This window comes from Pollachius pollachius (assembly GCF_949987615.1).
Source record: "Pollachius pollachius genome assembly, chromosome: 8".
Lineage (NCBI taxonomy): Eukaryota > Metazoa > Chordata > Actinopteri > Gadiformes > Gadidae > Pollachius > Pollachius pollachius.
In genome coordinates this window covers 27166376-27192939 of record NC_136941.1, presented here as the reverse complement: position 1 = coordinate 27192939, position 26564 = coordinate 27166376, and the positions used below count along the sequence as shown (strand labels likewise).

General features: G+C 49.9%; 2 protein-coding genes across 6 annotated transcripts in view; both read right to left on the bottom strand.

The window, feature by feature from the left end:
* The window catches only part of LOC307079159 (uncharacterized protein), a 221323-nt gene that overhangs the window by 60578 nt on the left and 134181 nt on the right, over positions 1–26564 (bottom strand). The window lies entirely within an intron of this gene.
* On the bottom strand, positions 9889–16926 carry LOC307079160 (NLR family CARD domain-containing protein 3-like). 5 transcript variants are annotated; one of them, XM_079741283.1, is made up of 8 exons: positions 16728–16926; positions 16321–16402; positions 15934–16030; positions 15658–15774; positions 15421–15487; positions 15041–15269; positions 10937–12764; positions 9889–10560 (listed from the first exon to the last, which is right to left on the bottom strand). In XM_079741283.1, exons 3-8 carry the CDS (start codon positions 16014–16016, stop codon positions 10302–10304), a joined length of 2583 nt encoding a protein of 860 aa, XP_079597409.1. In that variant the 5' UTR covers positions 16017–16030; positions 16321–16402; positions 16728–16926; the 3' UTR covers positions 9889–10301. The 5 variants fall into 5 exon arrangements, with proteins under 5 accessions (XP_079597409.1, XP_079597408.1, XP_079597407.1 ...); XM_079741282.1 differs by having other exon boundaries at positions 16321–16926; XM_079741281.1 differs by having other exon boundaries at positions 15934–16402.

The window sequence follows — 26564 nt, the reverse complement described above, 5'->3', positions numbered from 1 at the left end:
GCCTTATCAACACGGTGAGAGCCGACTGTTCTGGGAGCCGTTGAATGAACCCGAAAAACTCAAAGAGAGAGTAACCGAGTGACGCAGTAAACCCGCTCAGACCCGCTCCGCTCCTGGTTCTCGCTCAGACCCGCTCCGCTCCTGGTTCACACTCAGACCCGCTCCGCTCCTGGTTCTCGCTCAGACCCGCTCCGCTCCTGGTTCTCGCTCAGACCCGCTCCGCTCCTGGTTCTCGCTCAGACCCGCTCCGCTCCTGGTTCTCGCTCAGACCCGCTCCGCTCCTGGTTCTCGCTCAGACCCGCTCCGCTCCTGGTTCTCGCTCAGACCCGCTCCGCTCCTGGTTCTCGCTCAGACCCGCTCCGCTCCTGGATCTCGCTCAGACCCGCTCCGCTCCTGGTTCTCACTCAGACCCGCTCCGCTCCTGGTCCCGGGTGAGGTCATCCGTCGGAGGCTGACACGATGCTGAGCAGCGCGGCGGTGCGTCCTGCGCACAGCGGGGGGGGCTTCTGCTTCGAGAACACTCGCAGGTCAGGGTTAGGGTCAGGGTCGGGGTCAGGGTCAGGGTCAGGGTCAGGGTCAGGGTCGGGGTCAGGGTCAGGGTTAGGGTCAGGGTTAGGGTCAGGGTCAGGGTCAGGGTGAGGGTTAGGGTCAGGGTCAGGGTCAGGGTCAGGGTCAGGGTCGGGGTCAGGGTGAGGGTCAGGGTGAGGGTCAGGGTCAGGGTCAGGGTCAGGGTGAGGGTCAGGGTCAGGGTCAGGGTCAGGGTCGGGGTCGGGGTCAGGGTCGGGGTCGGGGTCGGGGTCGGGGTCGGGGTCAGGGTCGGGGTCGGGGTCAGGGTCAGGGTCAGGGTCAGGGTCAGGGTTAGGGTTAGGGTCAGGGTTAGGGTTAGGGTATGTAGTGAACCGACCCACAGCCTCCGGTGGAATGCTCCATTACAGTCTCCCCCCCCTCCCACTCCTCCTCCACGGCCCTCCCTGCAGATCTGAAGGGGGAGAAGGGTATGGGGGGGGGGGGGTCCAACCTCCCTTCTCTCATTGTCCACCATCAAGCCATCCGAACCCTGAATCCCTTCTAGAGAGGAGTTCAGTTCAACCTTGGGGAATATTTCATTATATTACAGATATTATATATATATATATATATATATATATATATATATATATAATATCTGTAATATAAAAAACTTTTAAACAATAGTGTATGTATAGATGCATATATATATATATATATATATATATATATGTATCTATACATACACTATCGTTTAAAAGTTTGGGGTCATCCAGACAATTTCATGTTTTCCATGAAACACAGAAAAACAGTTTTCAGCATATTTGTACAAGGGTTTTCTAACCAATTAGCCTTTTAACCTGATTAGTTAAACAACGTAGTATGAGAACACAGGAGTGATGGTGGCTGGGAATGGGCCTCTGTACGCCTATGTAGACATTGAATCTATCATTGACGCCTCAATGACGTCACCCCCAGGACCCGACGGGAGAGCTCTCACAGGAGGAGTGTGAGCTCCCCCTATGGGAATTCAAGGACCAAGATTTTGCTTTATCTTGATTTGTGTTGTGCATTTCACCCTTGGCTCTGAGCCTAGATGTGAAAATGCAGGGTTTTTCACGTTTAAATCACATGGGCCTGCTCACTACCCGAGTGGAACAGTGGCGCGCAGTTCCCCCGTGGATCCTAGTGTTTCCCAGGGTTACAGACTGCAATTTGCTATGAAACCAACCAGATTCAATGGTGTGTTAGTTTCTATGGCCAGTGGGGATTCGGCAGCTGTCAGGGCTGTCCCGAACAAGCAAGCCCAACAGGGTTTTTACTCCCGTTATTTTCTCATTCCAAAGAGAGGGAGCTCGTCCCTCTGCCCCATGTTAGATCTCTGTGTGTTAAACGGACACCTGCGCAAATACACGTTTGGGATATTGACACACAAAGTGCTCTGTCGTTCAATCCGTCCAGGGGATTGGTTTGTAACGATCGAGCTCTCAGACGCATAATTTCACATCGCCATCTATCCCGCGCACCGGTAATTTCTCCGGTTCACGTTTCAGAACAGGGCTTACGAATACCAAGTAGTCCCATTCGGGCTATCGTTGACCCCGAGAGTGTTCAGCAGGTGTGTGGAGGCAGCACTGTCACCGATAAGAAACAGCGGCATCAGAATATTCTCTTATCTGGACGATTACCTGATATGTTCCAATTAACAGGCACTCAGAGATTCTGCTACCATGGTAAACCATCTCAGGACTCTGGGATTCAGCATGAGCCCAGTAAAACACTGAACAAAGTTAGAAAAATAACATTGGGTGACTTGACGTAATCCCTGGTTCAGATAACAGAGTGAGGTGTTTCACCAACACGTCCCTCCTTGCATTAACACAGAAAGAAACCAGAATGATTTGAGGAGGGAGGGTCGACGGTCAAAGTGCAGGGGGAGGGGCCCTGTGGCACAGCCCGACCTGTCCGTCAAGGACAGACGTGGTGCGATTGGAGCTTCTGCAGTAGGTCACGCCGAGGCGATTCCTACAGTGCAACACCTCACTCTGTTATCAAAGAACCTGGGCTCACGTCAAGGAACCCAAAGTTAACACCGTCTGAAGGCTTTCCTACAGGTTCACTGAAGGAAAGCCTATAGTGACCACTATAGGAGGACCTCAAACTCCCCATGAACGGACTCATCCCCCTGGACTCACTCTTTACACGACAATTGCAGTATTTCACACTTTAATTATCTTTAATTTATCTGTTTTTGGAAGATGCTGTCATTTTTCATAATATCGCACAATTGACTTTTTATGGCATATTATCTGATATGTATATATATATTTTGTATTCAACATTTTCTACTTATATTATATACCTGACCTTTTTATTTTAGTGTTCACTTGCTTTGGCAATGCAAATGTATATTTCTCATGCCAATAAAGCTTAGAGAGAGAGAGAGAGAGAGAGAGAGAGAGAGAGAGAGAGAGAGAGAGACAGAGAGAGAGCGGGAGAGAGAGAGAGAGAGAGAGAGCAAGAGAGAGAGAGAGAGACACTCATTCACCGCGTCTCTCCCCTCTGATCGCGATTACGGGTCTCTAGTGATTACGTTAATCTCTCCCCACCCTGGAGCGAGCATTTTTTTTAAGGTGGAATCGAAACTTAAGAGGAGCCTGATCGGCGAATATGGGGCTGCAATGAATGTGGGGCTAACTTCAGTGTCGTATCCATTTTGCTGCGTCTACAAACTAGTACAGACTAGTCCCCTCGGCCATCCGTCGACCGACGGAGGTCGTGTGAATGCGCCCTGGCCTGAATACGTGCGGACCATGGACCTATAAAGACTGTTTGGAATGCGCCCTTACCGTTTTGAGTACACCATCCGGGTCCCTTCAGTACACTTCTTTTACCGCGATCGTTATTGGAACGCCCTAATCAAACTATGTATAGTAAGTACGTCCTTTTCCTGTGACATTCCTGCGTCTCCCCCTTCGTCATAGCCCGTTTCAGCACCCTGTCAGTGGACAGGTACAATCCTACGAACGTCGTGAGTGCATTGAAAGCACGTTCATGTTAGTTTAGTAGTTAGTAGTTTCGGGAAACGCTCCAAAGAAATTCCCGATTGGTTCGCAAGATCTATCGTGAGAATGATCAAACAAGCAAAGCCTTATCGGAAAACGAGGCCCTGGACTTCCAACAAAAAAATTAAAAAAACAAAACAAGACATTTTCTTCCATTGTGATTCGGTGGGCAGGGCGCACATTTTGGTGGGCTGAGGCCACCCTTGCCCCTGGCTACCGCCGGCCCTGCTATAGACCTGACTCCAGCCCCTATGGCCCCCCGGTGGGGGGCCCGGAGCCTCGCCGACCCAGCCACTACACCTTGGGGACCAGGACTCCGGAGCTGGCCCTCCCGCTGGGCCTGGACGTGAGTCTCTTCTGAGGAGGTCGCTGCTTTTACCGCGTTCTCCGAGTCTGCTTCATCCCGTCATGTGCTGCGGGCGGAACGCGTCCGTCGGCCCAGGTGCGTTTTGAGGCGTTTTACGCACCTTGTTTTCACGGGTCCGTGCCCTTACGTCATCTAGCTCCATTCAGACTTTTTTTTCACTTTCTCCCAACTCCAGTTTAGAATCAGTAGGGAACGTGTCGCACGCAAGTTGATATGTGTTATGAGTGTCCACTAGACCACTAGAGATCCAGTTCAATCTAAAGAGATCCAACTCAATTTAAAGCCACTAGAGATCCACTTCAATCTAAAGCGATCCAACTCAATCTAATGCCACTTGAAGTAGAAGCACAGGAGACTCCTTTGGTGAAACTCGCTGTTCTGGTATCTGACCACTAGGGGGTGCCAAACTGGCGTTGTATGTAGGGGGTGCTAAACGGCCGCTTCCGTCCTCCCCTACACAAAGTGTTGTAAACATCGCAAAGACAAGCTTTCGGTAAAGTAATTGATCAAATAAAAAAATGAATAAAGAAAAACCTCCACACTCTATACAAATAGTTCCTTAATTAGATTCAATCTGTTTTGACTGAAGCCTCGTTGCCCCCGGGGTCTCTGGGTTAGGGCATGCTGACTCCTAATCACGCCGCATCTAATTCACTGCCAAACCAGGAACCACCTGAGCAGGTGAAAGGGAATCTTTTGGCCATTGATGACGCTATGGGGGGGGGTAACTTCTTAACATTGTTATTTCTTTCGTGTTTTAATTGGTTTTATTTTTTAGGGTAATTTCCCGCTGTGCAGGTTTTGAAGGTCTTTCGCTTTTTTTGGTCGGGAAGATCGTCTGCTGAGGAAAGGGATTTAGAGAATAAACAAGTTTTATGTGTTTATGTATCTGTCCGTCTCCCTTTCTCTATCTCTTTCACTATCCACCTCTAACCCCCCGAAATGTGTTAATTTGTAATGTGTACACACACACACACACACACGTATCTTTCATCTGTAATTGCAGTGTTGCTGTTGTTTTGGAGAGCTAGCCGCTAGTTAGCGATGCTCTATTCTCCACTGTGGGAATTATGCATCGCACAAAACAAACACACAAAACCTTCTGTGTAATTACACACCCTGTCTTGGTGCAGGACGACACACAAACACACAGACACAGACACAGACACACACACACACACACACACACAGACACACACACACACACGCTCTCCGAATATAGTGAGGAAGAGTACAAACACTCAATAAGTGCCTACATTAAGATCCAGGGCGCACAACATACAATAAGTGCGTACAACATACAATAAGTGTGTGGCAGTCTACCAGTATTATATAAGTAGTATCAGTGTCGATACCGATCTATGAATCTGTTCTTCAATGTACAAACATGCTCACAAACGTCCCTCCGAGCCCACCGCCCTTCCGTGCGAGTCCACCGCTGCCCCGGATGCGGAGATCCACTGGATCCTCCCTGGGCGCCACATCGTCAGCCACGCGGCGAACACCTCCAGGGCGTTCGTGTTCTCCAAAGGCTCTCTGCGAGTACCGCAGGGTCTGCTGTAGGACAGCGGCTATTACAAAATGTGTCGCTGTAACCGACACGGTGTGGACACGCTCGCCATGGAGGTCAACGTGACCAGACACCCAGGCCGGGATGAGGAGAACGACGCAGAGGAAGTCGGCAAAGTCGCCGCAGTCGGCGTCCGGACTCCGCATGAGGATTAAGGTGTGGACCGAGGAGTCCGTGGACGGATCCGGGGACGATCAAGGCAGGAAGTCGATCAAACCGGATGTCAGTAGACGCAGGGGTCCATCCGTTCAGGACGACATGGAGGAGGCTGGCGGTGCCGCGGGAACCCGTCCAGCCTCGCGTCGACGCCAGAAAGCCCGCGGCGGACGTGCGCCGGAGGGTCAACATGGAGAGCAACAAGATCGACCTGCGGAAATGGGCGGACATCCTGGCCAAGGTCCGCGATAAAACCGGTCAGAGCGGCATCACGGCGGCGAACACGGTCCGACAGACGCAAACGTCGGAGAAGAGTCTGACGTTTATCGGAAAGACCGCAAGAAGGGGAACGTGGAGGGTTCCGGAGAGGGCGAGACAATGCAGGAGGAGAAGAAGGAGGTCCTCCACATAACCACTACAACAAGAACTACAACAACACTGACCCGACGCACTTCACAAGCACTGCAGATTACAAACCCAGCACGCCGAGCGTGACCGAGAGCAGACGCACAACCCATGTGACCTCAGACACGCGCACACCGCCATCCACGTGACCCCCGACCCCCGCAGAACACACAGCCCCCAGGCAGCGGCGGTGGCGACGGGGTCTGGTAACACAGTTAACGCACACACAGAGCACACAAGTGACTCCGAGCGACACACAGGGCACACACGTGATCCTGAGCGACACACGTGACCCTGAGCGACACACAGAGCACACACGTGACCCTGAGCGACACACAGGGCACACACGTGACCCTGAGCGACACACGGAGCACACACGTGACCCTGAGCGACACACGGAGCACACACGTGACCCTGAGCGACACACAGGGCACACACGTGACCCTGAGCGACAAACGGAGCACACACGTGACCCTGAGCGACACACAGGGCACACACGTGACCCTGAGCGACACACGGAGCACACACGTGACCCTGAGCGACACACGGAGCACACACGTGACCCTGAGCGACACACGGAGCACACACGTGACCCTGAGCGACACACGGAGCACACACGTGACCCTGAGCGACACACGGAGCACACACGTGACCCTGAGCGACACACGGAGCACACACGTGATCCTGAGCGACACACGTGACCCTGAGCGACACACGGAGCACACACGTGACCCTGAGCGACACACGGAGCACACACGTGATCCTGAGCGACACACGTGACCCTGAGAGACACACGGAGCACACACGTGACCCTGAGAGACACACAGGGCACACACGTGACCCCGAGCGACACACGTGACCCTGAGCGACACACGGAGCACACACGTGATCCTGAGCGACACACGTGACCCTGAGAGACACACGGAGCACACACGTGACCCTGAGAGACACACAGGGCACACACATGACCCTGAGCGACACACAGGGCACACACGTGACCCTGAGCGACACACGTGACCCTGAGAGACACACGGAGCACACACGTGACCCTGAGCGACACACGGAGCACACACGTGACCCTGAGCGACACACAGGGCACACACGTGACCCTGAGCGACACACGTGACCCTGAGCGACACACGGAGCACACACGTGATCCTGAGCGACACACGTGACCCTGAGAGACACACGGAGCACACACGTGACCCTGAGAGACACACAGGGCACACACGTGACCCCGAGCGACACACGTGACCCTGAGCGACACACGGAGCACACACGTGATCCTGAGCGACACACGTGACCCTGAGAGACACACAGGGCACACACGTGACCCTGAGCGACACACAGGGCACACACGTGACCCTGAGAGACACACAGGGCACACACGTGACCCTGAGTGACACACGGAGCACACACGTGACCCTGAGCGACACACAGGGCACACACGTGACCCTGAGCGACACACGGAGCACACACGTGACCCTGAGAGACACACAGGGCACACACGTGACCCTGAGCGACACACGGAGCACACACGTGATCCTGAGCGACACACGTGACCCTGAGAGACACACGTGATCCTGAGTGACACACGTGACCCTGAGAGACACACAGGGCACACACGTGACCCTGAGCGACACACAGGGCACACACGTGACCCTGAGCGACACACGGAGCACACACGTGACCCTGAGAGACACACGGAGCACACACGTGACCCTGAGAGACACACAGGGCACACACGTGACCCTGAGCGACACACGGAGCACACACGTGACCCTGAGCGCGCCGGTCACACACACCAGAGCTGGTGCCGTGCAGCACACGACTCAAAGCCCCCAAGGTTCGGCGCAAATCCCCCGAGAGGAGAACCGCCCCCCGCCCCCCGCCCCCTCGCTAACCCCGACCTGCAGACCCGCATCCCCCCCCCCCAGCAACACATCTGGACCACAGAGCCGTCTCACTCGCTGGCAGACGAACACAAACAGAGCCAGCAGCCGCGGCGGTGTAACCCACGGCGACTCGTCCCGGGGGCGCCACGGCAACGAGACCGACAGACGCAGCCGTCGGGATAGTCACGACACGAGACGCAACACACCCGCCGCGAGAGGGGAGGAGGGAGGCCCAGAGGGGCGAGGGTTGGGAGGAGGGAGGGGGGAGGGAGGGGTCGCTGCCGCCACTGAGGTAATCGGGGTCCAGCTGGAGGAATCCAGGGGGTTGGCCAGGGATTCGCCGAGCGGTTGGCCGCTCATCGCGGAGACGCCGGCGCTGGTACGAGGGAGGGGGGGAGAGAGGGAGGGGGGGAGAGAAGGAGAGAGAGATGGGGGGAGGGAGGGAGGAGAGGAGGGATGGAGGGGGAGAGAGTCTCTCACTATCTTTGTTGTATTCAGGGAATGGGTTAACCTAGCGATTCTTAGTGCTTGGCACTTGGTTCTAACATCCTTACTGTACCGACAGAGATATATTGTTGTTTCTTTCTTCTTTGACTTATTGTAGGTGTCTGCTAAATGCCTTTATGTAAAATGTAAATGTCGCAGCAAAGTTCAGAAGCGCAGGAATGAGAAGACATTAAAGGTCCCATGGCATGCTACTTTATGGATGCTTTTATATAGGTGTTAGTGGGCCCTTAATACAGTATTTGAAGACGTTCAAGAAATTCAGCCTTGTTGCAGAATTACAGCCACCACGAGCCAGTCCCACAATGAGCTCTCCACAACCGTGACGTTTTTAGAGGCGGGTCCAGGAGGAGGGTGGGGGTGTGGCCCTGAGCAGCTTGGGGCCACGGTACCATGCGCTCTGTTTACAGTGGATGTATCGCAACGGTGAGGCGCACGCAGCCTTTGGCCGTGTTCTGTAAATATTCTAGAACACTCCGGGTGCTCCGGTGGCAGTCCTGGAGCTCTATGTCTCAATTATATCATATTATACAAAGATATCTATATCATATAATATATATTATCATGGCCAAAAGCTCTGTGCGCCTCCAGAAGATTTTATGGATATAAATAAATAAAATAAATAGTAATAGTGTAGTAATAGTGATAGTGTATCGAAATAGTATTTGTGAGAGGGGGGGAGAGGGAGGTGGGGGGGAGGGGACAGAGAGAGAGAGAGAGACAGAGAGAGAGAGAGAGAGAGAGACAGAGAGAGAGAGAGACAGAGAGAGAGAGAGAGAGAGAGAGAGAGAAACAGAGAGAGAGAGAGAGAGACAGAGACAGAGACAGAGACAGAGAGAGAGAGAGAGAGAGAGAGAGAGAGACAGAGACAGAGACAGAGAGAGTGAGACAGAGAGAGAGAGAGAGAGAGAGAGAGAGAGAGAGAGAGAGAGAGAAACAGAGAGAGAGAGAGAGAGAGAGACAGAGAGAGAGAGAGACAGAGAGAGAGAGAGACAGAGAGAGAGACAGAGAGAGAGACAGAGAGAGAGACAGAGAGAGAGAGAGAGAGAGAGAGACAGACAGAGAGAGAGACAGAGAGACAGAGAGAGAGACAGAGAGACAGAGAGAGAGACAGAGAGACAGAGAGACAGACAGAGAGACAGAGAAACAGAGAGAGAGACAGACAGTGTGTCCGGCCGTCTGTCTTTGGTTTCTTTCTATAACCGACAGAGACTCTGAGGCACCCCCCCCCCCCAACAAAAACCCAGGGAGGAGGTCCGATAATAATAAAATATAAAATTAAATTATATAATAATATAATAATTTATAATTTCTGATTAACATATTATTATTCTTAAGGCGCTTATTGAAGCATTATTTACTAATAAAACACGAAATCATCGGCTGAACAAACGAGAAAATTCAGTTGGATCCACTGAGTTGTTTGTTGCAATTATGCTTCATTAACAAATACAAAAGAAAAATAGTCCCTTACATGTACACAATAAACAGGAGGACTAAAACAATAGAAGCAGCAGACTTTACAAATCATCAACAGGTGTGCACATATCTTTAATAACTGAACATGTTCTGCGGACGCTTGGTTCCCAACAGAACACGAAAAATCAAGATTCAGTCTTAAGCCATTTACAACATGCAACATTATCCCATAGATCTCTTGGTTATTATTAATAAAATATAAAATCTGCTTTAAATCAGGTCGTGAATCAGGATTATGTGACTTTAGGGGGAATTAATGGGAGTCAATGGAGGCTGAGGGAGGAACGTCCTACCTGAAGTACTGTCAATAGGCGATAGGGGGTGCTAATGTCCCTTTACAGAAAAATAGTCCCTTACATGTACACAAAAAACACAAGGGCTAAAACAATAGAAGCAGCAATATATTTGCTGCAATAGAAGCAGCAAATTAGGTTGCAAATCAGGATTATGACAAAAATGATGATATCAGAGCCCTTAAGACGAAAACTGGTGAAGTCTGTAACTATATAAAAATTAACAATCAAACAAACAATCATCAGACTAGAGGAGTTGGAGCTGAGAACTGAGGCCAGCGCTTCACAGCATCTCTCTGACAGATGACAGCCCTTCAGCCTTTACCCAAAATAAAGAGAACATGTCAGGAACTGTGATTAAAATAACATACATCTTTAAGTTATTCAATAATGAAGGAATGTTATTAGTTTAACAAAAAAAAACCTAAATAATTAGATGTATAAATGAATACTCCTATATTCTATTTTTCTGAATATTCTCTTATGTATACTATAATACATTACACGTTAATAGGACACCTACAGAGATGTTTTGTATATTATTATAACTTGTATGTTTATTCTGTTATGAGCAGAATAGTAATACATGTTGTAATGAACCTACAGAAATCTTTTTCATATTATTTTAACCTTATATTCCAGTTGTATTTATATTGTGTAGTGTGTATTGTAATACATGTTATTAGTGAACCTACAGAGATATTTTGGAGGCTTTGACCACTGGCAGCAGCTTGAGAAGACCATCTTCTGAAGCAAAGTATTTTTTCAGGTCAAACACATCCAGCTCCTCTTCTGATGTCAGTAAGATGAAGACCAGAGCTGACCACTGAGCAGGGGAGAGAGATTCTCCGGAGAGACTTCCTGATGTCAGGTACTGTTGGATCTCCTTCACTAGAGAACAGTCGTTCAGCTCATTCAGACAGTGGAACAGATTGATGCTTCTCTCTGGAGATAGGTCTCCTTTTATCTTCTCCTTGATGTAAGACACTGTTCCCTTATTGGTCTTTGAGCTGCTTCCTGTCAGTCGCAACAGACCTGTTTTAACCTGAGTGGTCAGTGATCTTTTTTTCTGTCCCAGCAGACCGCGTAGGACAATCTGATTGGTCTCCAGAGAGAGGCCCAGGAGGAAGCGGAGGAACAAGTCCAGGTGTCCGTTCTCACTCTGTAAGGCCTTGTCCACAGCACTCTGGTAGAAGAGGAGTTTATCTTTCCTGGAGGTTGGTGGTTCTTCTGAGAGCAGATTGACACCAGTATCGATGAAGGACAGAAAGACATAAAGGGCAGCCAGAAACTCCTGGATGCTCAGATGGACAAAGCAGAACACCTTGTCCTGGTACAGCCCACACTCCTCTTTAAAGATCTGGGTGAACACTCCTGAGTACACTGAGGCTGCTCTGATATTGATGTCACACTCTGCCATATCTGCCTCGTAGAAGATCAGGTTCCCTTTCTCCAGCTGGTTAAAAGCAAGTTTTCCAAGAGAAACAATGATCTCCCTGCTCTCTAAACTCCAGTCCTGATCTGTTTCAGCCCTCCCATGGTACTTCCTGTCCCCCTGTATGGACTGAACCCTCAGGAAGTGGCTGTACATCTGAGTCACGGTCTTGGGCATCTCTTCGATCTGGGATTTTTTGAAGATGTCTTCCAGAACTGAAGCAGTGATCCAACAGAAGACTGGGATGTGACACATGATGTGGAGGCTTCTTGATTTCTTGACGTGGGAGATGATTGTGGTGGCCAGCGTCTCCTCTCGGAATCTCTTCCTGAAGTACTCCTCCTTCTGTTGGTCGGTGAACCCCCTCACCTCTGTCACCATGTCAACACACTCAGCAGGGATCTGATTGGCTGCCGCAGGGCGTGTGGTTATCCAAATGCGAGCAGAGGGAAGCAGGTCGCCCCTGATGAGGTTTGTCAGCAGCACGTCCACCGAGGTGGACTTTGTGACATCATTCCATATCGGGTTGTTCTGGAAGTCCAGAGGAAGTCGACACTCATCCAGACCATCCAATATGAAGACAACTTGGAACCGGTCGAATCTGCAGATTCCTGCTTCTTTGGTCTCACTAAAGAGCTGATGAAGAAGTTCCACCAAGCTAAACTCTTTCCCTTTCAGTAAATTCAGCTCTCTGAAAGTGAGGAGAAATGTGAAGTGTATGTCCTGGTTGGTTTTGCCTTCAGCCCAGTCCAGAATGAACTTGTGTGTTAAGACGGTTTTACCAATGCCGGCCACTCCAGTTGTCATTATTGTCCTGATTGGTTGATCGTTTCCAGGTAAGGGTTTAAAGATGTCTTCACATCTGATTGGTGTTTCTTCCTTGGCTGGTTTCCTGGAAGCTGTTTCAATAAGTCTGACCTCATGTTCCTTGTTGACCTCTCCACTGCCTCTCTCTGTGATGAAGATTTCTGTGTAGAAGTCGTTCAGATCTGTTCGCTTTCCTGCTTTAGCGATTCCCTCAAACAAACACCTGAACTTCTTCTTCAAATGAGACTTGATTTTATGCTTGCAATCGACAGCATCAGATCCTAAATGAGAAAACAACAGATGACATCAGTTAGTGGCTGGTGATCAATGGAACCAGGTCAATATTTCCTGTTAAATTACCAACTTCATGATATTTAGTGGCTTCATTACTTGGTGGTCGGAAAAGCTGGTTGTGAAGGACTGCATGTAACAGATTCAAAATGGTAAGGACTATTATTTCCGCAGCAATATGATTGTTCTAATGATAGTAATAATGATAGTGAATCAGTGTAAAGTGATTTGCTATGCTGATTCAGCAAGACAGGGTTTCATCACTTCCACTGAGTTGTTCTGCTGTTGGTCACCAGTATAATGTTTAACGTTAATGTGGCTTCATAACTTGTGGTCGGAGAAGCTGGTCGTGACAAAGACTGCATGTTACATATTCAAAATGTTCAGGACTTTGTTTTTTCCACAGCAATATGATTGGTCTGATGATAATAATAATGATAGTGAATTGGTGTAAAATGACATGCTGATATAACAAGATAGTGTTGCATCTCTTCCACAGAGTTATTCTGCTGTTGATCTGCAGCTTACGTTTAATATTATTAATAATAATAATAATAATTATATTTAATAACATTTTATTTCAAGGTACCTTTCATGACACCCAAGGTCCCCTTGCAATTCATAAAACAATCTAGGGTCAAGAACAGCAGGAGCTGCATCGCCAACAGCATGATCAAAACAAGACATAAGACCCAAGTAGGAGGGGGTAAGAACAGTGAGGAGACCCAGGTAGGAGGGGGTAAGAACAATGAGGAGACCCAGGTAGGAGGGGGTAAGAACAGTGAGGAGACCCAAGTAGGAGGGGGTAAGAACAGTGAGGAGACCCAAGTAGGAGGGGGTAAGAACAGTGAGGAGACCCAGGTAGGAGGGGGTAAGAACAGTGAGGAGACCCAGGTAGGAGGGGGTAAGAACAGTGAGGAGACCCAGGTAGGAGGGGGTAAGAACAGTGAGGAGACCCAGGTAGGAGGGGGTAAGAACAGTGAGGAGACCCAGGTAGGAGGGGGTAAGAACAGCAGTGAGGAGACCCAGGTAGGAGGGGGTAAGAACAGTGAGGAGACCCAGGTAGGAGGGGGTAAGAACAGTGAGGAGACCCAGGTAGGAGGGGGTAAGAACAGTGAGGAGACCCAGGTAGGAGGGGGTAAGAACAGTGAGGAGACCCAGGTAGGAGGGGGTAAGAACAGTGAGGAGACCCAGGTAGGAGGGGGTAAGAACAGTGAGGAGACCCAGGTAGGAGGGGGTAAGAACAGTGAGGAGACCCAGGTAGGAGGGGGTAAGAACAGTGAGGAGACCCAGGTAGGAGGGGGTAAGAACAGTGAGGAGACCCAGTTGGAGGGGGTAAGAACAGTGAGGAGACCCAGGTAGGAGGGGGTAAGAACAGTGAGGAGACCCAGGTAGGAGGGGGTAAGAACAGCAGTGAGGAGACCCAGGTAGGAGGGGGTAAGAACAGTGAGGAGACCCAGGTAGGAGGGGGTAAGAACAGTGAGGAGACCCAGGTAGGAGGGGGTAAGAACAGCAGCACAACGGGGATACGAGGGGAACCCACAGTAGGGGGTCATTACAGCGAGCAGGCCAGTGGGAACACATGTGTTTTGAGGAGGGATTTCAATGTTGTCAGGGCGTCTCTTTCAGTTCAGCTGAGAGCCCTAGCACCCACGGTGCTGAGAGCCCTAGCACCCACGGGGCTGAGAGCCCTAGTACCCACGGCGCTGAGAGCCCTAGCACCCACGGTGCTGAGAGCCCTAGCACCCACGGTGCTGAGGCGGGAGGTCGGGACGGTGAAGACCAGCTGAGGATGACGAAGGGAGCGGCAGGGCCTGTCCTCCTGGAGGAGGTCGGGGAGATAAGTGGGGGCCACGTTGTGGAGGGCTTTGTCGGTGAGCAGAAGGGTTTTAAGGTCAATCCGGTGTTGGACACTGAGCCAGTGTAGTTGGACGAGAATGGGGGTGATTTGGTCGGGGGATTTGGTTCTGGTAATGATGATGTTTAACATTCTTTAACCTGAGACCCCCACCATTACCCTACATATCCGGATTAAACCATTTAACCTGATACCCCACAACAACCCCACATACTGGATCAAACCATTTAACAAAGAAGGAAAAATTGAAAGAGGAAAAACTCAAAGAGGAAAGATTGTCTCCACATAGAAGTATGAAATGTATAAGTCTCACACTATGTAATTTAGTCTGAAGAGAACAAATAATAATCTCCTACTGCTCATCAAAATGTGTATTCCTTCTCTGTTTTCAAGATAAGAGCCTCTTACCGCCCCCCAGTGTGTCGGCCAGTTCCTCCTGGTTCATCTCCATCAGGCAGAGCTTTGTGATGTCCACCACTCCCTCTATGGCGCGCCTCCTCTGCTCCTCCTTCTTACCATCCATCTCCTCCTCCCCCACCCTCTGACCCTCTGAGCATTGTGGGTAATCTGAGAAGAGATCCCTCCAGAGCTTCTTCAGCTCCTTGTCTAGGAAAGCGTGTGCGTTCTCCTCAGCCCTCTGGAACAGAACAAACATCAAGGAGAACTTTACTCTGAACTAACTGACACATCAGAAGCATCTGTCCTGGATCCACGTCCCGCTGGACAAGAGATGCTTTCTAATGTCCATGGAGAGCTGAAGTCAAACGTGTTGGTGGACATTTACACACCTTGATCAGCTCTGTTTGATGCTGCTGTAGAGACTGAGCACTGGTAACCTTTGACCTCTTCTGGTGTCTGTGGGGGATCACACACACACACACACACACACACACACACACACACACACACACACACACACACACACACACATACAATTATATTTCCCCAGACTTGTAGATATCAGAATCAGTAGAGTCTGATAGCAACCAACTGGTCTGTTTTCATCGTCTGTTTGAAACCCCTACATCTTCTTTCTGGAGGGGCGTCCATCTTTAAAGCCATGTGGTATATTCATAGACCAGTCACTCTTCATGGAGACACAGCTAGGTCGAGGGGAGTCGGCTCTCTGCTGCTGCTTTGGGCTTCAACACACACACACACACACACACACACACACACACACACACACACACACACACACACACACACAGCTTTAACTCAGACTAATGATGGAGTCATGATGTATCACTGCTGAGCTCTGAGATGGACAACAGTCACAGACAGAGAGATCCTCTTCTTACCTCTTAGCTTTGCTCCGGCGGCCATGTTCCCCAGACAGAGTGGTCTTAGAGGTAGGACCCCCCTCCTCTCTCTCCTCATCCATATTAGACTGGAGACCTGGACACAAACACAACTCCATATTGTTTCTACTGCCACTCGGCGTTTGTTTACTCTCTTTTATATGAGCTGTGTATTCCGCTCACAGGGGGCTGTTGTCTCTGTTAACTTTGGAGAAGACGCAGACGCAGATTCATAGACGCAGATTCATAGACGCAGATTCATAGACCTTCTCAATCCCAGACGTTTCTCATATACTCTTTAATAACGTATCATCATTCAACACAGAAGGTCTCAAAAGGCTACAAAATGTGTCTGATAAGATCAAGTTCACCATGCGGATATCATACCAACTGCTCCCTGTGCTGGTTAAACCGCTCTGAAGGCAGGACCATACATGGACTTCCTCATGTGGTGACATCACAACCAGATCTGTGAGGCAGGCCCACAGAGAACAAGACCCGGTAAGAGAGGACGTTTAAACACCTTCACAAAGCAAGATGGCCTTCTTACTGTCTAAATAATGTTATCATAATACTGCAAGCAAGCAGTAACACAAGCAGACACAAGCAGACACAAGAAGAAAAAGCCCGTAGCATTCTACAGAGCAGGAATCTTTAAAATTATTCAATAGTAGTTTTGACAAACTAGCATTTTTAACCATGTGGTTTTACAGGAAACTAACTATCAACCTATTGATAAGATTCAAAGTTATTCATATTTATGATCTATCATGGATCAGAGTGGACTACAGTACCTTAGCCGTCTTCCTGCTGTGATGAAGTGAGACACAACACACCGTCTGACTCATATCAAGGAAATGATGTCCAACCAGTTGGACCAGTTCTCCTCCCAGTTCATACTCCTCCCAGACTCTGCTTTTATATGAGCTGTGTTTTTCCGCTCACAGGAGGGCATTGTCTCTGTTAACTTTGGACAAGAGGCAGGGTGGTCTTTCCTAGACGCAGATTCATAGACCGTCTCATTCTCAAGGAGGGCAGGACCATATATGGACTTCCTCGTGTGGTATGACATCACAACCAGATCTGTGATGTGGGCAAACAGAGTACAAGACCCAGTACAAGATGACATTTAAATGTCTCCACTAACCAAGATTCCTGTCCAAATAAACTAATCATAATACCGCACTACAAATATAACAACTGTCCATTCTATCCTCAGTACCTTTAAAGTCACCAACGGACTTGTGATTAAGAACCACGCTTGACTCAAGGCTGAAAGTTTTTAGGTTCGATCCCCAATGCCCACAGTCTAACACGTAGCATTCTACAGAGCAGGAATCTTAAAAATGATCAACCTACTGTTAAGATTCAAAGTTATTCATATTTATGATCTATCACAGATATTTTATTGAAAGAATAACCCAAGTATATCTGATCCAATTCCCCAAAGAACACAGAAAATACAACAAAGAGCATTAAAGCTAATGCAGCCTAGCTTGATTGTTGTAGCCTATGTAGCAATGCAATTCTCTAGCTACCATAACTCTAAATAATATATTGTGGCGAGCAGCAGGAGACGGATGAGGCGGGAGCCCAGGTTTAGCAGTCGGCCACAGTTCCGCACCCCACACACCGCTCGACAACGGAACTGCCTTTAATAACGCCAGCACGGTGCACACTAAAACACACGCCACCATTCAACGACACTAACACTTTCAGTAATGGTGCAATGAACACAACATGAGCACAAGAGTCACAAACACACCCCAACATCGATGAACCCCAACCCATGAACCCTGATTAGTTTACCAACCACTAATGACCCAGGAGGGCCCCGAAACGGTCCAACCCCTAGAACAGTAGAACCCCCAGAATCCTTAGCGATCCGGCGTCCACGCCCGTGGTCTGAGACGCCCGTGGTCTGAGACGCCCGTCTCCAATCATGGGCGGCGTGGGCCCTCGTCTGCCAGACCCCAGAGTCAGCAGGAGCCCTGGGGGTGTGGTCAGGGACCACCTCCTTTGGGACCCCCACTGGGTTCCGTCATAGGGGGGCCGTTGGAGCGCCGTTCGTGGACCACGTCCTCCGCCGCCTTCGGACGTCTGGCCCGTCGACGGCCGCGCCGGCGGCTGGGACGAGGAGGGGTGGCGCGCCCCGTCCACCAGCAGCCCTCCCCCAGCCCCAGCTGCCCACACGGCGGCGGCTCCAGGTCCCGCGGCCTCGTGTTCCGGTTCTCGTCCCGCCCGGACCGGAAGGCCGCTGTCTTAGGGCCCCGGGAGAGGGCTGCCACGGCCGAGCGCCCCACAGCGACGGCAGCGGTGCTTGGCCGGACCAGACCGGTCCTGGCCATCCTCCTCCATGAAAGGCTGCTGGCTGGGTCGGGGGAAGAAGACGTGTTGCCCCAGACGTTCCGCCGCAAGTCCCCGCAGGAAGGCGTGCAGGGCTAGGTCCTCCCTGCACTCTCCCTCCTGGCGGCAGCCGCTGGCCGGATGTTCCCTGCTCTTGTCACTGAAGACCCGTTCCCCGAACCGCCCCTCCGACGGCCTGGTCAGGGCCTGGAGGTCCTGCTGGTCTCCTGGGGTTAGATCCAGGAGAACCTTTCCCGCTGTCCCCTCCAGCGCCAGGGCCAGGTGGACGACCGCCTTTCCGGCGCCCTAGCCGTTGTGCCACTCAGCGAGCTGGAACTGGGCCAGGTACGGCTCCAGCTGCGTAGTTGGAGAACTTCGGCAGCTCCACCGCCGTCTTTGCCACCAGGGGGCGGTGGACAGCTGCCAGTTCTCCCTCCAGGGCCAAGGGGGGCGCTGCGCTCCCACAGCGCAGGGTGCGTCGGCGTCGGTTGGTGGCTGCCATGGGCTCGACGTCAATCCCACTCCTCTCTCGGCGTGCACCGGCCAATCACACTTCTGACACCAATGTGGCGAGCGGCACAGGAAGGGTGAGACGGGAGCCCAGGTTTAGCAGCTGGGCCTCAGGAGCCGGATTCTGCCCCTCATTGTTCTCAGAGCTGGTGTCAGAAGAACATGGGATGGAGCAGAACGGGAGGAGGTGAAGTCATGAGCTAGATGTATCTAGATCTATAGAGCTGTATAGTCCAGTGAGCTAGATGTTTCTAGATCTATAGAGCTGTATATTCCAGTGAGCTAGATGTATCTAGATCTATAGAGCTGTATATTCCAGTGAGCTAGATGTATCTAGATCTATAGAGCTGTATAGTTCAGTGAGCTAGATGTATCTAGATCTATAGAGCTGTATAGTCCAGTGAGCTAGATGTATCTAGATCTATAGAGCTGTATAGTCCAGTGAGCTAGATGTTTCTAGATCTATTTAGCTGTATATTCCAGTGAGCTAGATGTATCTAGATCTATAGAGCTGTATAGTCCAGTGAGCTAGACAAGTCACCATGGTCTCTGTATTGGTAGTAGCATTAATCATGAGAGCAGAACTGCAATAAAACACATTTTACTCACCAATTGGTTTGTGACACTTGTCTGAATCTAAGGATCAAGAGAAATGATTAGTGTTGTAACAGTGGTGAATATCCTCATGTTATTATACTTTCATATTCTTAATGCAACAACATCACTTTGGACATTGGAGAAGGTTCATCATTCAGAAGTGGAGAGGTTTCTACCACCAGACCACCAGTGTATGAAGACAACCAATCAGATTCTAGGAAGGGGACAGGAAGTAGAAGCAGGTGGAGATCAGGTGTTTGTCCTCCTGGAGAGTTCGATCCACTCACCGTTCCTCTTCTGGTACACAAAGACTCCAACAACAGCAGCAGCAACAACAGCGAGGATGAAGACAAGGATGTGACTCTAGAGTTAGAGAGAGAGAGAAAGAGAGAGCGAGGGGGGAGAGAGAAGGAGGGGGGTAGGGAGAGAGAGACAGGTGTACAGTCTGTTCCTGTAGTGTATCAGTTCATCCACCAGACATGAGTCGTTCATAGCCAGCAGGTCATGTGACTCTACCTGTTCTCTGCAGAGTGCTCTTCCAATAGCTCAGGTGCTTCTTCAGCCAATCAACACAGTACTTCAACACAGTACTACAGTTTGGTGGTGACAGCCTGACGTACTGGAGAGACCCAGGTCAGGGTCTTCAGGTCCAACGCCATGAAGTCCTCTCCACCGTAACCATACTGTTCATTACCATCAGTAGTATCATCCTCATCATCCCACTCACAACCAGTCATCCTCTGAACAACTGAGAGAGAGAGAGAGAGAGAGAGAGAGGTTAACTGTCCATCTGACGGTTAACTGTTTGTCTGTCTGAAGGTTAACTGTCTGTCTGCAAGTTAACTGGCTGTCTCTCTGTAGGTTAACTGTCTGTCTGTCTGCAGGTTAAGTGTCTGTCTGTCTGTCTGTAGGTTAAGTGTCTGTCTGTCTGTAGGTTAAGTGTCTGTCTGTAGGTTAACTCTCTCTCTCTCTCTCGCTCTGTCTTTCTCTCACCCATCCTCCCCCTCTCCTCTCTCCCACTGATGAAGGTCAGGGTGAAGGTCAACGTTGCGGCCAAAGGTCAAACTAGCGGTCAACTGACGCCCCAGGACCCCCGGGTCGTCACGGTTACCTTCGGCAGTTCCGCCTCCCCCGTGGGGGTCTCCTGGATCTCCCCACCCACCGGGTCATGACCCCCGTCCCGGGGAAGTATGAGTTGCTAGGCAACGGCGCCGTGGTGGGGCACCGGGTCCAGTGGTCCGAGGGCGGGACCTACACCTGCTGGGTTGGGAGGGGCCGTCGCCAAGGACGACCACGGCGCTGGAAGTGCTGCTGACTCCGCCCTCCGACGGACCCTCCGTCGTCACGGTGACGGGGGCATGAGGCTGCTGCTGGACCGTGCGGCGTCCGGAACCCTGTGGCCCCGGGGGGGGGGGGGGGGGGGGGGGGAGGTTGCTCCCAGGGGACGCCGTGGCCCCCGTACGGCGGGGGCGGCGGCGCAGTGTGGCCCTCAGGGTGGCCCCGCCCCCCCCGGGCCCCGGTGGTGGTCCTCAACGGGGAGCCGCTGAGGCTCCACTGCCTGGTGGACGTGGACCCCCCCCTGAGGCTGAGCTGGACCCGGCCCCCCGGGGTGGTGCTGGTTCGACAGCAGACCGCCGGCCGCTACGCCGCGCTGCTCAAAGGCAGTGCGGCAGGCAACGCCCCACGACCAAGGAGACCTACCTCAACGTCTCCTGAGGGAGGGGTCCGCGATGGATCAGGGGCTTTGAGGGACTTTTAAGGTGCAGCATCCAGGGAAGACGTCCGGATTCAGGGGGACTTAAGAGGCACATTCCAGGGAAGACGTCGGGGTTCAGGGGGATTAGGGGCCTTAAGGGGCACCTTCCAGGGAAGACGTCCGGGTTCAGGGGGATTAGGGGCCTTAAGGGGCACCTTCCAGGGAAGACGTCCGGATTCAGGGGGATTAGGGGCCTTAAGGGGCACCTTCCAGGGAAGACGTCCGGGTTCAGGGGGATTAGGGGCCTTAAGGGGCACCTTCCAGGGAAGACGTCCGGATTCAGGGGGACTTGAGGGGCACCTTCCAGGGAAGACGTCCGGATTCAGGGGGATTAGGGGCCTTAAGGGGCACCTTCCAGGGAAGACGTCCGGGTTCAGGGGGATTAGGGGCCTCAAGGGGCACCTTCCAGGGAAGACGTCCGGATTCAGGGGGACTTAAGGGGCACCTTCCAGGGAAGACGTCCGGATTCAGGGGGATTAGGGGCCTTAAGGGGAACCTTCCAGGGTAGACGTCCGGGTTCAGGGGGATTAGGGGCCTTAAGGGGCACCTTCCAGGGAAGACGTCCGGATTCAGGGGGACTTAAGGGGCACCTTCCAGGGAAGACGTCCGGATTCAGGGGGATTAGGGGCCTTAAGGGGAACCTTCCAGGGAAGACGTCCGGGTTCAGGGGGATTAGGGGCCTTAAGGGGCACCAGACGGTGTGGAACCACACAGGGGAGCGGCGCTGGGACATGGGGCCCGTCCCCAGCTGTCTGGGGGCCTTCACCCTGAGGGTCCGGGCGGAGGCCGTGGCCAGGGCGAAGTCCTCCACACCTCCGCTGAGAAGAGTGAGACCACCCACACCTGTGTTGAACTTAAATAGACACACACACACACACCAAACACACACCCACACACACAAACACACACACACACACACGCCGAACACACGTGCACACACACACACACACACACACCGAACACATACACACACACACACACACACACACACACGCCGAACACACAGACAAACACACACACACCGAACACACCCACACAGACGGGGGGAGGGAGAGGGGAGAGAGAAAGAGAGACAGAGTGTGTCCGGCCGTCTGTCTGTGGTTTCTTTCCACAACCGACAGAGACACTGAGAACCCCCCCAACCAAAACCCAGGGAGGAAAAACATTTGTGGTTTTATTTATAATTTCTGATTAATATTAGGGCTGTCAAGCGATTGAAAAACATAATCTAATTAATTACAGGCTCTGTGATTAATTAATCTAAATTAATCTCATACTTACATTTTTCCGAGAAGGTATTTCAAAAATAATTTAATTCAAGTAAATTATGGCAGATGAGTGTCTTTCATTAACATACGGTGCATATTAAGATCAAATGAATAACATTTCCATCTCACTCAGGATTCAATGCATCTCAGTCGAGTGTGGCTTGACGAGGCTGGCTGCTAGCGCCAGCTTCAGGGGCGGTGGCAGCTCGTACCTGCCAGCTTGCTACCAAACATTTTGCGTTGAGGTGATATTTAAGGGTTGATGAACTCCGGTGATAGGAAAATTCCTTATTACAGAGATTGCAGATAACGGTGTTCCTAACTACAGTTCCGTCTGGGAGTTTAAACTTGAACTTTCCGTGCACGGGGCCGAGCAGCGTCTTCTCGTTTGCCTCCATTTTGTTTCAACGCAAATGACGCACCGGGTCAAAGGGCACTATAGAAGCGTGATTAATCTGTGTTAATTTGACAGCCTTAATTAATATATTATTTTTCTTAAGGCACTTATTGAAGCATTATTCACTAGAAAAACGAGAAATCATCGGCTGAACACACAAGAACATTCAGTTGGATCGACCGAGTTGTTTATTGCAATTATGCTTCATTAACAAATAGGACAGAAAAATAGTCTCTACATGTACACAATAAACAGGAGGACTAAAACAATAGAAGCAGCAGACTTTACAAATCATCAACAGGTGTGCACGTATCTTTAATAACTGAACATGTTCTGTGGCCGTTTGGTTCCGATCAGAACACAAAAAAATCAAGATTCAGTTTAAAGTAATTTACAACATGCAACATTATCCCAAAGACCTCTTGGTTATTATGAATAAAATATAAAATCTGCTTTAAATCAGGTCGTGAATCAGGATTATGTGACTTTCGGGGAAATGAATGGGAGTCAATGGAGGCTGAGGGAGGAACGTCCTACCTGAATTACTGTCAATAGGCAAAAGGGGGTGCTAATGTCCCTTTACAGAAAAATAGTCCCTTACATGTACGCAAAAAACACAAGGACTTACTCAAAGAGTCTGACAAAGGAAACAGAGAGTTGCTTTAGTGGTGGAGGGATGAGACACTGTTCGGACAGTGACCCGTGATGGACACCATTTCGAGGGAGAAGTTAATTGTTAATTTTCTAGATTTATAGCGCGTGAAGCTGACTTTCGTGCGGCGTAATATAAGTCTACAATATAAAGTCACATGTTCGTCACCTGACATGGACAAAGATGTTACAGTCTATGGTTAGTAAAACAATAGAAGCAGCAGACTTTACAAATCATCAACAGGTTTGGACATATCTTTAATAACTGAACATGTTCTGCGGCCGCTTGGTTCTCAACAGAAAACGAAAAATCTAAAAAATCAAGATTTAGTCTAAAGTAATTCACAATGTGCAACATTATCCCACAGACCTCTTGCTTATTATTAATAAAATATAAAATCTGCTTTAAATCAGGTTGTAAATCAGGATTATGACAAAAATGATATCAGAGCCCTTGAGACCAAAACTGGTGACGTCTGAAAATATACAAACATTTACCATCAATAGGTATATTATATACATTTCAAATAATAAATGTGCTTCTCTAACTATGGAAGATCTTAAAAGTCTTTTCATGGTTTACCATACTATACTTTCTAGAAGAGAGACAGAGAGGGAAAGAAAAAGAGAGAGACAGAGAGACAGAGTTCGAGAGAGACAGAGAGAGAGAGAGAGAGTCTCTCATCCTCTTACTAGTGTGTGTGTTTGTTTGTGTGTGTCTGTGTGTATGTGTATGTGTGTATGTGTGTCTGTGTGTGTGTTTGTGTATGTGTCTGTGTGTGTGTAGGTGTGTTTGTGTGTGTATGTACGGGGGCACATTTTTTTTTTCTACAACCAACGCCGACGCTGAGGCCCCCACTGAGGAGCCCCCCCCCACCCTAATCCCCCCGCTGAGAGATCACAGAGATGCTGGTCCACAGCCCCCGTACGTTTTTTTTCTACAACCGACACAGAGTCACTGAGCCCCCCCTCTCCTCTCCCACTGGGGTCCCCCACCACCCTACCCAGACCCCAGGGAGGAGGTCCTCCTGGGTGAAGGAGGACCAGAAGGTGTGGAGCTGTGTCAGTGTGTCTGAGGACCCTCCTCCACCTGGGGACACTCTGTAGAAGGACAGAGAGCCAGCAGGCCGGTCCAGATACACTCCTACTCTGGTGGAGCCAGCGGAGGGGAGAGGGAGGACTGTTACTGTACCGTTGTACCAGGCAGAGTAACCATCATCATCACAATCAAGACCCCAGGACTTGTTGTTCAGTCCAAGCCCGCTGTCAGGGCCCCCTCCTCTCCTTGTGATTCCTCTGTATGTCACTCCTATCTCAACAGGTCCTTCCCTCTCTACCTCCCAGTAACAGCGGCCAGTCAGAGCCTCTCTACCCAACACCTGGGGCCAGGAGTCAAATCTCTCTGGGTGATCCGGATACGACTGGTCCTCTCCAGCCCGCATCACCTTCCTGTTGTCCTCAGACAGAGAGAGGTCTCTGTAGGCCGTGTTGGGGTCCAGTGTGAGTTCACAGGCATCTGAGGGAGAACCAGACATGATGAGCTGCTGAACCGCTCTTCATCCTCATCATCATCACTGGTACTGTTCTCCTGCGCTCTTCTTCTCTTTATTCTCTTTCAGACTCTTTTTGTGATCGCTCTCTCTTCTTCAAACATTAACATAGAAAGACAAAAAAAATATCATATGATAGGCACTATATTGGAATCATGTGCTGTATATTTTCTAAGCAATAGGACATATTGTGTTTAAGATAATTAAAGTTAAAGTTGATTGGAAATCCCATGTGTGTGTGAGTGGCTGTCCCAATGAAAACATTGAAATGAGGACAAATGTATAAAGTGCATTTACTCCCTCAACATTAACTGAACATTAACATATCATACATCAAAATGTTCGGTATGATGAGTTTATTACACCCATGAAATATCTAAACAATATTTGTAACATCTTCCAAGATATTCCACTTTTGGGTTTCCCAATACACATACATGGCACTCAACCTTCAAAGGGACACCTGTGTAAAGAACAGACTGAAGGAGCTGAGCCCACATACAGGCTGGAGATGGACTGATGAACCACAGAACTGGTTCATTTATTATAGACATCTACTCAGACATACACCTGCTCACCTACACATACATATACACATCACTGGGGGCACTTGGCTAGGATTCATATCTATATCATCATACACACACAGACAGGCTGGAGATGGACTGATGAACCATAGAACTGGTTCATACATCAGACATGTATTTATTCATGTGTACATAAGTACACATACAACTGCATACATAGTATAAATACACACTATATATATGTGTGTGTGTGTTTGTATATGTGTGTGTTTGTGTATGTGTGTCTGTGTGTGTGTGTGTGTGTGTGTGTGTGTGTGTGCATAGGTGCGTGCGTGCATGTGTGACTGTGTTGGCGTGTGTGTGTTTGTTTCTGTGTGTGTGTGTGTGTGTGTGTGTGTTGGCGTGTGTGTTTGTGTGTGTGTGTGTGTTGGCGTGTGTGTGTGTGTGTGTATATATTATGTTATGTATGGGTGTATGGGTCTGACTGTGTATGTCTGTGTGTGTGTGTGTGTGTGTGTGCGTGGGTGTGTGTGTGTGTGTGTGTGTGACTTGATCTATACATGAAGTCCCTCAATCTTAATTGGCTTAACACCATGACCAACATTCTGAAACATCCATTAACATCCACATTTGCCTCAAACAATGTTAGGCAATGTTAGCCCATGTAAATAGTTGTGAAATAATGTTGTTGTTCTTTTAATTGTTTGTTACTCTGACCGTTCTGTTTGATATTGTGGAAAGGATGTTAGTGAATGATTCACAGCATGATGCATTTTAAATGGCATCACTTTTGGTCTTGTGTCTTCATTTTTCAACAATTGTAGCTGAAAATAAACATTGCAAAATTACGACCAATAGCTTCATTCATTGCGGGCAAAAATACGCCCAATGATAGGCCCAGATTTTTTTATTTACTTTAACAAATCAAGAGTAGGCCTGATTTGACCAATTGGCTTTGCATCCTTTCCTTCTGCCCTTGTAGTCCAAGACATGCTGCCCACCAGTCCAAGTACAATGCTGCCACTGGTG